Source organism: Eucyclogobius newberryi, unplaced genomic scaffold, assembly GCF_026437365.1.
Source record: "Eucyclogobius newberryi isolate DKJ021-1_F unplaced genomic scaffold, fEucNew1.0.hap1 SCAF_19, whole genome shotgun sequence".
Classification (NCBI taxonomy): domain Eukaryota; kingdom Metazoa; phylum Chordata; class Actinopteri; order Gobiiformes; family Gobiidae; genus Eucyclogobius; species Eucyclogobius newberryi.
This window is the reverse complement of record NW_027315823.1, coordinates 22,364,825-22,378,850: the sequence shown is the minus strand read 5'-3', so window position 1 is coordinate 22,378,850 and position 14,026 is coordinate 22,364,825. Positions and strand designations below refer to the sequence as shown.

The following is a 14,026-nucleotide window of genomic DNA, read 5'->3' as shown; positions in this document are numbered from 1 at the left end:
TCTCAGCAGGGGCAAGGTAATACAAGTTTATAAAAATTGTTTCCCGGGGGTCACATGACGTATTATTTTCTGATAGGGCCGCAGAAAAAACATGGCACAGTCTAATTTCAATATATACCAGAAAATGTCTTGGAAAATGTCAGTTATCAGTTATGAATGATGACCAGGGTCCATGTTTTACATATATTTGAGCTAAAAGGAGACATACCATGTAATATCTTTGAATGGGTCGGTAACAGTGTTGTTTTTACCTTCAAATGTAGAAGGTGCTGGAAACGGACCAAAAGGGGGCACCACCAAAAGGGGGCACCAAACAAACTCTTAACTTGGGACGGTCCAACCACAGCGCTAATTGTAGCAAATGTCTCTCAAATGCAGAAGTCATCTCCTCTCGAATATTCTCATAACATTTAGAACAAAATATATCACTTCTTTTGCCTCAGTTTAGTACGTCGCTTATTGATTCTGCAGAAATCCACTTTATTCCTTTGTCCTTTGTGAGTCTGTGTTATTTTGTTCCCTTTTTTATCACATTGTTTAGACACAAACGGACCATGCTGTAATCTGCCTGTCCATCAGGCCAATTTGAAGTCAGGAAGACAGAATAGGATTTCATTCCAAAAACATATTTGTAAAGTATTGTCAAAGCATGTGGTCTTGGCTGGTCAGGCTCCAAACCTGAAGAAATCACTGGAAAAACAACTTGCACTCAAATTTCTGAATTCTGACTCACACTTTAGGCCCGCTGCATAAGTTTTAAATAGAATAATATAAGTTGCCTTTGTGACACCACCTCATTTGATGTTCCATTTAGGTTTAACATAACAATTACAATGAAGGATTGTGGGTATTTTTTTCTTTGTACTGGCAACATTTTGTGATTTTTCTGTAAGATTTTAGCAGTACACGGTTCAATAAATAACCTCTATGACTCATAATCTGTAGGTACAAATTAAAGTATATACTGCTTTTTATTATGTATTGCAGTAAAGAAATAAGACATAGTTATAATATTATCATTCTTCAACAACATATCAAACTTCAAACTGTGTTATCGTGACAGGCCTGGATCCACAAAAATAAAATAACTCGTGTGGGCGGGTTGTGAGCTTTAGCTTCCCTTGGCACAGCGTAGCGTAATCTCTTTGTCATCTGATGTCTTCTATATGGGCGGAACTTAAGCAATGGGATTAATATTAACCACTATGTAGCAGCTGATGTAAATGTTAAAGCGAGGGAATGATCAGAAAACGCAGCAACTGTCGTGCCGCACAAAGCGACTTATTCAAAGATTACAGTGCTTAACATTAGCAGCCAGTGCGGGCCCATCAGAGGAGAGAAGATACAAGGGCACAATGGCTTTCTCTCCCTGCAGGGCGACACATGTCTGCTTTTGCCATTTTCAAATATGCTTTCATTCTCAAAAAAAAGTAATCTCCAAACATCATTGGATCTGTCACGGCACAACGAAGCGATTTCCATATTTTAAAAGAGCTAACGACTAGTTTTTTAACATTTTTCTTAGACTGTGATGACATGTGCAGCCGTATCTGTCTGTTTGTCCTCTCCCTGTTAAACCCGATCATACTGTCGCTCTGCAGAAGCATGATCATTTCAGTGTGATTCATGTTCTGATATGAACCGCACACGGTCCTTAACCCAACGTCAAAGCAGAATGCACGCGGTCGCTTGTAAATAGCTGCTTTGTTGAGGTGGCATCAGATGTCCAGTGTTTGTTATCACGTTCCTCTGACCGCCACGGCAGCAATAAATGTGGTATTTATTTTGTGCATTCTGAATATAGAAAAAGAACAATTGACAGAAGAATACAAAACCCAGACAATTTTATCCCACTGTTGAAAAAAACATACAATAAAAAGGTTGGGACATTAATAAATTGATTATTAAGCCAAAAATAATTAAATAACCAAAGCACCTATACATGAATTAATTAAAAAATCGACCATGTACAGTGGAACCATAGTAAACATAAATGAATAAATCTATAATTGTGAAAGTTATAAATTATATTATCATCCACCCTTCCTGGTCTCAGAACTCAGTGATGGTGAGCTCCTGCAGCAGAATGTACAACACTGTTCAGTCAGCTGTGGTTTGTACTAATGTGATTCTTTTTACATCTAACTCCCCAAGGAAAAAAACATTGCGTGAGCAGCAGCGTGAGAGGCTGAGTGGGTGAGTAAATCAAAACGCTGAAACCAGATGAAAGAAACTTTAACTTTGCCAACATGTGATACATACCATATGCCACATATGCTACAGCGCGGCAGATAAAAACAATCTTTTATGCAACCCTTTGGAGGACAAAGATTTAAAAATAATTCCATCTATTTTTACATTTTGTGATGCAATCCTAGAAGGGCTATTGTTTAACTGAATCTATAGCCGGATATATACTTTATAATTGACCATCATTCCTCTTATTTTTGGTGAAATTAAGATTTCATTTCTCAGAGCCAAAACTTGTCAGGCTAGTATAGTGCTCAAGGCACTGTGCATTATATATGCATGTGAACTTTGCAATGTTTTGAAAAAGCCTCTGTTGACAATGCCTTCTCTTTACTGCTCTGGAGTAGGGCGGGACAGTGTTACTCAAAAGGAGTTTAGGGAGTACTGCAACCGTTCTTTCAGTGCTAACTTTCGATTCCTTGGCTTTGAATATCTGCATCAACGAGCGAACACAGCACAAACACACCATGTATACCGTGCACACGGCTGCGCCCTGAACAAATGATGTGGTCCTATATCCACTAGAAAATACAGTCTTCAGTGCGGAACCTTGTGTCAAAAGCATGCGTGTTATATTTCACAGCAAATCCGCATCCAGTCAAGTTGAAGATCCAAACTTGACCATAATCACCATGGTCCAGGTAAGAGCGTAATCTCTTACCTGGACCGTATCTATAGTCAACATACAGCATGGAGCGCATCTGTGTTAAGATGTGCACTGAGGGCGCGTGCAGTTGTAGGCAAGCGAAAATATGATTCATCATCCCAGTAATCCTCCTCCTACATACAAAATGCAGTATACGGAGAAAACCAAAGTGAAACTTGACCACGTGAGAGCACATGTTAGCTGCTGCGATCAGCTGTGCGGCTCTTGTTTATTTGTTTGGACATTGGTTTTGAGCTATAACTGAACAAACGTCATAGAAGTATGTTTCAAAATAAGATTTAGCACAGTTACAACCTGATCCAATGCTGGAAGAGCAGTTTTTGCATAATTTTGGTCATTAATTTACACTGTTAAAAAAATGCAGGCACAGAAAAAAAGAATTGTTTAGCAACCGGTATCAAAAAGCATGTTACTGGTATCAACAGTACACAGCCCTGCTCTGGAGAGTGAGTCCAGTGGGTATGTTGGTTCTGAACCTCTGCCAAATGCCCCACAGCGGACACAGATTTGTGTCTAAAGACAAAACACTGTATCCACATAAGTCCTCATAAGTCTATTGTCTTTTACATCATTACAGGAAAAAAGCTGATTTTAGTCCATTTTCATACTTGACACAATGTATTCGACCATAGCTACGAACTCAATGACAATGAAATGTGTGTTTGCAAAGAAAGTGTCTCTCCAAGTGAAGTGCTATGTAGAAGCAACACGAGAAATGAAAGGAAATGAGCAAAGGGCAGATAATTATTAACTATAAAGCAACGCACACTCAGGAAGGAGGCAACAGCTTTATGGTAAAAAAACAAAACAACTGTATATTTTTATTTTACTGCATGTAAGTGTAGATAATAGTACGTTTTAACTGTACAGCATAAGTATATGATAACAACACAACACAGTACACAGTTTCACAAAGGCACAGTGCCTTTTGAGCAATTTTCAAACTAATCTCTTTGAAAGATGAAGACGATTTTGCTGAATGAGAGGTAGTTGTTAAGTGCTTCCTGACGAGGTCTTATCATGCTGGCTTGAACATTTCCATTGAGGAATATCTAAGATCACGTTAGATCGAAATTGGCAATGACAGTTTTATTGGGCAAAAACAAATTAGATCCCACTGCTTCATATATAAAAATTCAAAGCAGAGGAGCAAACAGGCAAAAGTGTAATCACCAGGGGACAAGGAGCGGCACTTCCATATTAAGCTTCCACTTGTAAAACTGTGAAATATTCATACCATAAAGCCATCAGCCATATGCAAACGTGGTTAGTATATTTGTGTAATTCCTGTCACGTGTCCCTGAGATTAAGTCTGGGAACTTGTACGACAAGTTTGTGCCGTGGATCAAAGGTTTGCAGATAATGTTATCGTCAATGGCAGATGCAACACGGAGCTATCAGGCTCATTTCAGCAGATGAGGCTCTTTACAACCGGCTCCAGTGATTGCAGATGGATGACTTCATTTTTGTGAGGTGCAGAGACCAAAAGTAAACACTCCAAACAAGAAGACACACTCAGAGGGAAATAATCCATAAAATGCATTTCAACGCAATCCCTCAACACTCGCTCTGCACAGCCATCCGGAGTGACGTCAAAGTAAGATTACAGACGGGTTCTCTGGGTTTTATTTTTTCCAAGCATAATCTGAATTTTCATTGACACCATTTCATTTTATATCTAACCACATCTTCAAAGTGTATGGTTCTTTAACAAGCTTTTCTACTAAATATTGAAATACTCCACTACTAAAATGTGTTTATGTCACCACACAAAAGTGTAGTAAACTGTATATTTTACACCATGAAACCCCAAAGACCTTCTAGACCTTATCACAACAGGAAGTACAATAGAAGTAATGCTGCCCCAATTATCCCGTCAACTAGGCCTGAGCATGCCATCCATCCATCTTGTTCCGCTTATCCGGGGCCAGGTCGCGGGCGCAGCAGTCTAAGCAGGGACTCCCAGACTTCCCTCTCCCCAGACACTTCTTTCAACTCCAGCCGAGAGACATAGTCCCTCCAGCGTGTCCTGGGTCTTCCAAGGGGCCTCTTCCCGGTGGGACATGCCCGACATACCTCCCCAGCATGTCATACTCACTTAAAATAAGCACCATAGGCCTGTGCAAATCAAATGAACAAAATTGTTAAATTGATCACTGGTATTACTGTGTATGAGGAAACAGGTTTAGGATGAATCATGTCTCAAAGTATGATTTAGGTCCAGCGTTTGTGCAACTTGTTGTTTGATGATGACATCACAGCCCCAGCATTGGGGCAACAAAATAAATTATTGACCTTTGTATAATGTTTATACTATAATTGAGTATCAATGATCATCAGCTAATTACATAGTTACTGAACCAGTGCCATCTTTATGTTTTTTTCGCAATAGGCATTTTGTCTCCATGTGGAAATGGCATTAGAACTAAAGAAACTACCTCTTCCACTGTTTTCAGCGGAGCATGGATTCAATGGGAACCGAGCTCACAGTTGTGTAAAAGAGAAGCCGATATCATAACATAGTGGAGTGGTGAAGACATTCTATTAACAGTACGTAAGCAAATACAACGATTAAACGCATAATTAAACAGATGCATGTTTCATTCCTGCCAGTTTCACACATAATCATAATGCTTTGCTGCACTGTATTCATCTGGGACCTTTTTACTGTAAAAACGCATACTTTCTTGATTCATTTTCCTATTTCAGCAAAGTGCCGGCGGCTGAAGACAGTCAGTTTCTTCTGACTCCTACGCACAAGTAGACATGAGTGATATGGCTCAAGTCTGTGTGCCGAGGACCGCAGGGATAAAAAAACGGGAAGTTAGTGCCGCATTTGAGCTTCCTGCCTCCGAGCCTTTACTTGTCTTTTCTAATCACTGCATGCACTAGCACTAGCAGGGGATTTGAGGTATTTATCATTATTATTTTCTCACACAGAGTTTATCCCAAATTCCAATGATTTTGAAGGGTCCAAGACAATGATCGGTTTGTTCGCAGCCCTTGAGTAGCGACACGAAGAGAGCTCAGCAAAAGGAGCACATGCACTGCACCACGGAGTTTGTGGGTCAACGGGTAAGAAACCAAAAAGCAGACATTTATAAAAATCATTGGAGTGGCTCAATTAGTAAAAATTGGTTTGAAGTACCAGAGATGAGAGGATAGAGCAACGCTTCACCAGCAATCCCAATCAGCTAGAAGAATGAGAAGCTACGGAGAAGAATGTATGAATGAATACAAACATGTGACAAACTACATACAACAAATATCAACACAGTTTTAAGTATTTGACCTTTCAAACCCAGACAAAACATTTGATTTTCCGTGCACTGGCCTGAAAACGCTCCAACAAAAGCTGTAATTTCCAGTAGGTCGCCCACATTCGATGGGATCCCTGCTCCAAAATTGACCAGACTTAATAATTATGAGGCAAAATGCACTATAGCTACAATTGTACAGTAGAAAAGAACTCAGAATGTTTAAATGAAGAATAGCGATTGTTCAAATGCAGCATAAGAAAAAAGGTCAAGCGTTTGAAAAAGCAAGAAATCACATATACTTAAATTTGAGATTATAATATTGGCGGCACCAGACATTAGATGTTTTGCCACTATTATTCTAAAAGAAAAAGGCATCTCTCAGTGTTTGTGACATTGAATTGTGACATGAAATGTATTGAGAAGAAATGATACAGTAGCTCTTTCCTAACCTTCCCACCTGATCACGTTTGAGCAGCACATTTAAATCACATTTTTGTCACCATATCAATGAAATGTTCGTCGCTAAGAAACCGCTGGAAATGTACCGTGCTTAATAGTACTGCATAAGCCACAAAAAACTGTGCCAAGAAAAGTCCTTCACAGTGACTGACCACACAAATAAAGCCTGGACAAACAATAACGCTGCTTCTAATCTATGCATAATCTCTTTATATAACTGGAGAGCGCTAGTGCTGTTGATTACAGTTATGGAGAGGCAGAACCTTCTCTCCACGCTTCAGCTGATCTCTCTGATATCTGATGTGCACATCTTAGGAGTACGAGGAGAGAGGCTCGGCACACAGGAAACCATTAGATCTAACAGAGATCTCGCGCTGGTTAAATTTGTCTTCAAATATGTGGTGTGGAAATCTACTGCTACACTAGTAACACTGTTGGGTATCAGATTTGTACCAATTCTGTAAAGTACTACAGAATTGGTACTACAGAATTGGTAAGTAATGTCTCATTGATACTGACCGTGTATACTCTCCTATCTTACTCATAGCTCACAACAAACACGCAGGTGAAGGTAACTACTCACCAACAAATACCTCTTATTTTACGGATGTCACAAAATTAAATAGTGATGTTACAATTATCATGAGAAGAAACATGAGAATTTGTATGCGGTATAAACAATTATTGACACCAAGACCAAAACAACAGTGAAATCCCTAATTCTCTTTTTGTAGTTCTCTTATTTCCAATGAATTTCTTACATTGATTCACATTAGTTTTTGAAACCTTTTAGACACATTATTTCACATATATAGTGATACACATAGTGATACATACACTCCAGTACTTGAGGTGGGAAAGAATGTCTTAAATATGGGAAACAGTGTCTGAAGTGTCTGTGATCCAATAGATTGTGTTTTCCATCTGGCGGATTGCTAAGCACGGACAAAATGTATGACTCATATCAGCAAAATTGTTGAATTGAATGAATAGAAAGGAAGGTTTTGTGATTTCTGTCATGTCTTTGTGATTTTAATGCATTTTTTCCCTGCTGTGTGAAGCACTTTGAATTGCCTTGTGTACAAATTGTGCTGTACAAATACATTTCCCTTGCCATACTTAATATCAATAATACTAGATTTATTAAAAAGAGGTGGGGACACATCTGTATAGGAGATATATTCTTAGGCCGCACAAAAAAGTGAGAGTAAAGAGTAATGAGATACAGCTCAAGATGTACTTTCACTTTTTTAAGGTAAGAGTGGTTTAAGATGAGATGACTGGAAATATCAAACTGAAATCTTCCCCAAAAGATACTGTTTGATTCTGTGTCATTTCAAGTGGGGCTTTGAAGACTTATAATGACTTCTTCTAATCTAAAGAAAATATCTTGAGCTCTGAATTTGTCCTTTCAGTATTTTTGCTCTTTGGGTCATCAGAATGTAGCGTTTATTACACGGAAATGCTGACTTGACCACACAGCAAAATTAGGATAGAACTTACTGGATAAACGCTATTCATAAACTTATGAATTGAATAAGATATTAGCAAATGCAACATCTTAGTAGTAGTGTTATTTTCTTTACATGTTGCCTATATTTGAATTTCACAAAGACACATAAAAATAGAGGTCAACAAATAAAATTGCCTTTGGAGAAAAGCTAAATTATTAATAACAAAATAAAAACAAACTTGTAGTGTAATTGTTCACACTGTGTCCTGTTGTGTGTTCTGTTGTGTCTCCTGTTGTGTGTCCTGTTGTGTGTTCAGCTGTCTGTTCTGTTGTGTGTTCAGCTGTCTGTTCTGTTGTGTGTTCAGTTGTCTGTTCTGTTGTGTGTTCAGTTGTATGTCCTGTTGTGTGTTCTGTTGTGTGTTCAGCTGTCTGTTCTGTTGTGTTCAGTTGTGTGTCCTGTTGTGTGTTCTGTTGTGTCACCTGTTGTGTGTTCTGTTGTGTCTCCTGTTGTGTCTCCTGTTGTGTGTCCTGTTGTGTGTTCTGTTGTGTCACCTGTTGTGTGTTCTATTGTGTCTCCTGTTGTGTGTCCTGTTGTGTGTTCTGTTGTGTATTCAGTTGTGTGTTCTGTTGTGTTCAGTTGTGTGTCCGGTTGTGTATCCTGTTGTGTGTCTTGTGTCTTGGGTCACTGGTCCTGGACCAGTGTGTGCCGTCTTTAGGTGGACAGACGGTAGAACAGGCAGATTACAATTGTGATCTCTGTTTAAGTTGATAATTGTATTTTAGGTTCTGCAAAACGTGTTTTGTAATTTTATGGTTAAGGCTTGAAAATTGATATAATGTGCTTCCTAAATAATCAAAGTGTTTGATCCCTGAGTGGAAAGTGCAGACATTAGTATCACAGCCATTGACAAAGAAACTGGGGACATTTTGCAATATTTCGGATTTATTGCCATATATTCTCAGAATATTGCGGCTAAAAAGGAGAAAACAAAACAAGATACATTTGTAAATACTGCTCACAATACTCCAGTGACATATTTACTGTCTATTATTCTTATTTATAGTATCATTAGCCACTACTCCAGCAACCGAGCATTCTACTTCAAATAAACCACAACTAACTTAATTCATACTATATTACAGGCTGTTACTACAAGCTGGACAAGGCGCCAGCCCAGGTTCTGCATAAGAAACACGGTAAATACAATTGAATTTTCACTCTGAGACTGAAATGTTATGGGAAATAAAAATGTATGACATTTCATTACAGCAGAGCGAGATGAGATGGAATCGCTGACCAAAGGCTGTTCCTTTTGGGAACACAATCCAAGACAGTGGCGTGCAGAGCGCAACCTTGATCGTACTGAGGTGTAAAAAAGAGGGTAGAGCGAGAGCAGTGCAAGACAAAGATGCAGTAGAGTACAAACTAGATTACATTTGGTGAAGATCAAGTTATCCCTTTGGACACAGTTAAAACTTATTGGCATGTTCATCCCACAATCATGCAATTCAAAAAGTTCCAAGTTGGCATAATACAAATGATAATAATAATGTTGCACCAGTATAAGCTGTCAAACATGCATGTTCACTGTTATTGAAATGTTGCCCATACAAAACTATGCTTTGGGAGACACTTTTCTTGAAGTTCATATGAAACATCTTCTTCACTCATAATCGTGTGAATGCTTTGTTCATCTGTGCATGGATATTGTGAAACAAATCCAATCCAGCCACTGGCATCCAAAATGGTGTGTTTGCAGGTGAGAGGAGCACAAACACAATTGATTGTTTAAATTCTGCTGTTCACAGTTTGTTGACTCTGCGATCAATGTAAAATCTCACACTTGGTCAACTGCCGCACACCAAACAACTTAATGGGAGTAGCTGTAAACCCATTTACACTGTTCTTCTTCAAGTGGGACATTTACCCAACAATGTTCCAGACTAAACGGCTCCAATTGTGTGTCAAAATAACAGTTTGGTTTCGTTGGTGCCATCTTACACTTTCCCACACAGTATATGGCAAACACATACTGTACACTGCATTACCATCACAAACTTGGAACTGTATTTCCCATTCATCCAATCATTTTAGTGCAGCGCATCGATACAAAGGCCAGTTTGTTCTTTAATGCTGGCATACTGTAATAGCAGTTATAGCAGTTCTTCCTCTCACACCGGGGAAACTTGGCATCACATAGTAAATGACCAAATGCATGTCCAGCTTAGTACAACAGAAGGAGCAGCAGACGCTCTTTAATATCTCTATAGAAGGCTGTGTGGTGACCATTTCTATACTATCAAATCCAGTCCCTTGAAGCGGTCCAACCAAATCAGACATTTGATCACTAAGCAATGCAAAAGTCCTAAGACATAATGATTTCCAATGTGGGTCAGAGAAGGTCAAAAACACCCGAATCCTCCGCTATTACTGTGGCCACGCGCGTGAACTGTCTGATCGCGGCGCGCGCGGGGCAAACTACAGCATTACAAGTGCAGCAGTTGCGTGCACATGTCTGACTGGTGCTTGTCGTGTGCACGCGTGTCAGATATGAACGCGCCATGTGGAAAAGCAGATTTCCTCCGAGAGCCACGGGGAGAATGCGCCTTGCGTCGGGGAGTCCATCACTGCCACTGTTTGGATAGTGAGATCAGACGTGACTCCCGCACATCCGCGCTATATCAGTGCTTTAGGTGGACGTGTATTCACCAAAAAAAAAAAAATGCAAATACATAAAACACGTGCAGGGAACTTATATCTCCTATGCAATCTGTTGAAACAAAAGAGCGAGAAGCGGATGGTGAAGTGGACGCGGCCGGGCTTAGGTGCACTTGAGTCCGGAGAGAGGACGGGGCTGTCACGCAAATTGCTGTAGATAAGAACAGACTTCACTAACGAGGCCTTTTTTTTATTATTTTTTTATAATATTCAGTGGTGCGTTTTGTCATTTTGCAGCAGCGCGCACAAGACTGAAATCCCACCATTGTGCACGTTTTTCTCCCTCAACCACTTGCTTGGCGTGGAGGAGAAAGTTGGCACGGAACAGCTCGCCTCCATCCGATTATTGTCTTTATTATTATTGTTATTAGTAGTAGTAGTATTACAGACGCACTGTGTATATATACGCAAAAAGGGCTCCGCGTTCAAAGCAATATGCACTAAAAGGATGTTCGTGAAGAGGGTCACAGTGACTTACCCACGGCTAAATCCAGCAGATCCGCGCACAAGAGCAAGCACAACGAGAAAACGGTCATCTTTCCCATATTTCGAAATAAATCCCAAACTCCATGTGCGTTTACATGTTCCCTGGGTGTCGGCTGTGTAATCCCCACCATTCCAGCGGTACGCGTTTCAGAGGGACCCCAAAAGTGTTCATGATGCAGATCAAGTCGGAAGTCGGGAGAAAAACGGACCAAGTTGTCTGTGGATGCGGCTGTCACGCAGACAAGGAGCGAGATGGAGGAAAACGGACTGAAATGAGGGGTAAAGAGTTGCGTTTTCCCCTCCGGTTGGAACAGGGCAGTGATGCGCTGAGCCGCGTAGCAGTGAGAGCTCCGGTGAAACGGAGAGGTTTGGATGGATCGCTCGCCTCCGTCGCTCTCTCTCGACTCCTGAATGCCCCGCGCGTGCGTTTGTGTGCGTCTCCTTCCGCCCTCAGACGCACGCAGTCATGCCAGATTATACTCGCGCTTTTATTTCTTAATCCCACCGTGGATCAAGAGGATCTCGTTCTGACCATTTCCCCCGATTCAGTCGATATGATTTCAGTTCGTGTAAAAATATATTTGTACACATTTCCCCAAAGATTAGCTCGTGCCAGTCCTATAGGCGGCTACAAGTCGAGCAAACACTAACAACCAAGTATGTCCATTCAATTAAATATAACTGTCCCCAATGCATTGTTTTCATCTGTCTGGACCAACCGAATTGATATAATTCTACCAGTCACTTTTGCCGCAACAAAGATAATGAACTATGGCCAGCAGGTATTTTACATAAAATATTGTTTTGCCAGTAGATGTTGAAAAAAAATAATTTGCTAAACAGATTGTATTTTTATTTTTTTACAAGGGCAGTGAGAACTAAAGTAAATGTCTCATGGGTGAAAGTTATATTCCCTTCAGCAGATCATCTGCTCTTGTTCAAGGTTTCATCCTGCTGCATATCCTTGATCTACTTTTTAAAAATGTATTCAATTGAATAAAGTAGTTGGATTCTATATTGTGCACGGCCCTCCTCGATACATCACAGCTGTAAACTGTGTATTGATCTGTGCTGCAGTGGCCCAGTAAGGCCTTTGGCAATAGACAATGCTTTAGGATGGCTTCTCCAAAGGAGGCACAGAATGTAGTGTTTGATTCACTCTTTAGACAATGGACAAACACTGGACAAGGGACTGAGGTGTAAATCTGCAACCAGATCACCATCAGCATGAACATATTCTTTGGACTATTATAAAACAGAATTGTCTGCTTTAGTAGCTTAGTGATTAGAGCGCTCGTCCACTACCCACACGCATAGTATAATGCCACTAAGCATGAAGTGAAAGAATAATAAGAGCGCTTTGTAAGGGAGGGAGTCATATTATTAAGCTTGAGACACACATTTCCTACTCTACACCAGTAAAGGTCTGGAGATCTCAAGATGGCAATGTCAACAGCAATTTATTGGGGCAACAGAGCTGAACATGTTGTTGTCCATATGGCATATAATCCACAATCAGGGAGGAGTCTAATATCTGAGTGTCGACAGTTTATGTGCCCACTTTACCTGGTTTACTGTACCATAGATACCAATCAATAAGAACTAAACAGATATTGCCTCTTTATTTAGGAAGCGAGCGATTGTTAGAGGGGGAAAAGCCAAAAGAGGGCTGTAGGATTCAAACAGACTAAATTGTCTGTAAATACAGAATGAGTTTTAGACCATGTTATCTGGAAACTAAACCAGAAATTGTATTGAATTTGTATTTGATTACACTTTCGCTTTAACCACAATTTAATCACCCACTGTACTGTTCACTTCTGCACTTCATATGTAAATTTAACTGTAAACTTTTTTTTTTATCCTATAGCAATTTTAATTGTTTTTCATTTTGACTTATATAGGTTGTTTTATAATTGTTCATTGTTTTATGTTGCACCGAATCACCAAAGCAAGTTCCTATGTTTGTGAATATTGTTCATTGACAATGGCAATAAACCTTTGTCATCTATGTCCAGTTCAAAGGGGGAGGATTGTCATAATACTGCCCCATCAGTATTTTTAGTCAGTTTGTCATAATAAATGGACACAGTTGCAGTATGAAATGTAGTAGTACAGATTTGTTTGCTTAGCAGAACCTTGCCTAATTGCATGTTTTATGCAAATCACGTTCAAGCTAAGTTCAGCGAGCCCAGAACAACACCAAACCAACAACGGCAGAGGCAAAGACTTTAGGCTACACTGAACAATGACACAGAATTAATGAGACAGCACAGTTGTTCATGGACAATGGAAGTGATTTGGGTCAGTTGTTCATATATTGAAACTATATTGAAACAGTTTATTGCAAATGTTGCCAACTGTAGGAGACATATTTTGCAAAAAAAAAATATTAGAATATTATTCCCCTTGAAAGTTTTGCTATATAAGCCTTGATAATTTTGGTCAGAGAGACATAATGGCTATTGCTTTGTTTCATTTTTAAGAACTCCTTATTTGTAAATCCCTTTAAAAGTTCAGTTTCTCCAAGGATTTTTTCAACATATTTCATGAGATTATCTTTTACAATCTGGTTTAAAAAAACAAAACTTTTATATCTTTTGTTATCCAGACTTTAAGTCTCAGATCTGCGCTGTTTGATGCAAAACTTTGATCATAAGCCATCATAAATGACTCAATAATTTTTCATTTTCCAGTAAGGCCTGTACATGAACACCCGGCACATTACTATC

The 14,026-nt window shown here is 39.6% G+C and overlaps 1 protein-coding gene across 2 annotated transcripts in view; it reads right to left on the bottom strand.

The window, feature by feature from the left end:
- The window catches only part of igsf21a (immunoglobin superfamily, member 21a), a 202,053-nt gene extending 190,382 nt beyond the window's left edge, over positions 1 to 11,671 (bottom strand). The window contains exon 1 of one of the 2 annotated variants that reach the window (XM_072452172.1): positions 11,287 to 11,671. In XM_072452172.1, the coding sequence (XP_072308273.1) occupies positions 11,287 to 11,425 (139 nt within the window). In that variant the 5' untranslated portion in view covers positions 11,426 to 11,671. The remainder of the gene's footprint in view (positions 1 to 11,286) is intronic. The other variant, XM_072452173.1, reaches the window with a different exon arrangement.
- Between the last annotated feature and the right edge of the window lie 2,355 nt (positions 11,672 to 14,026).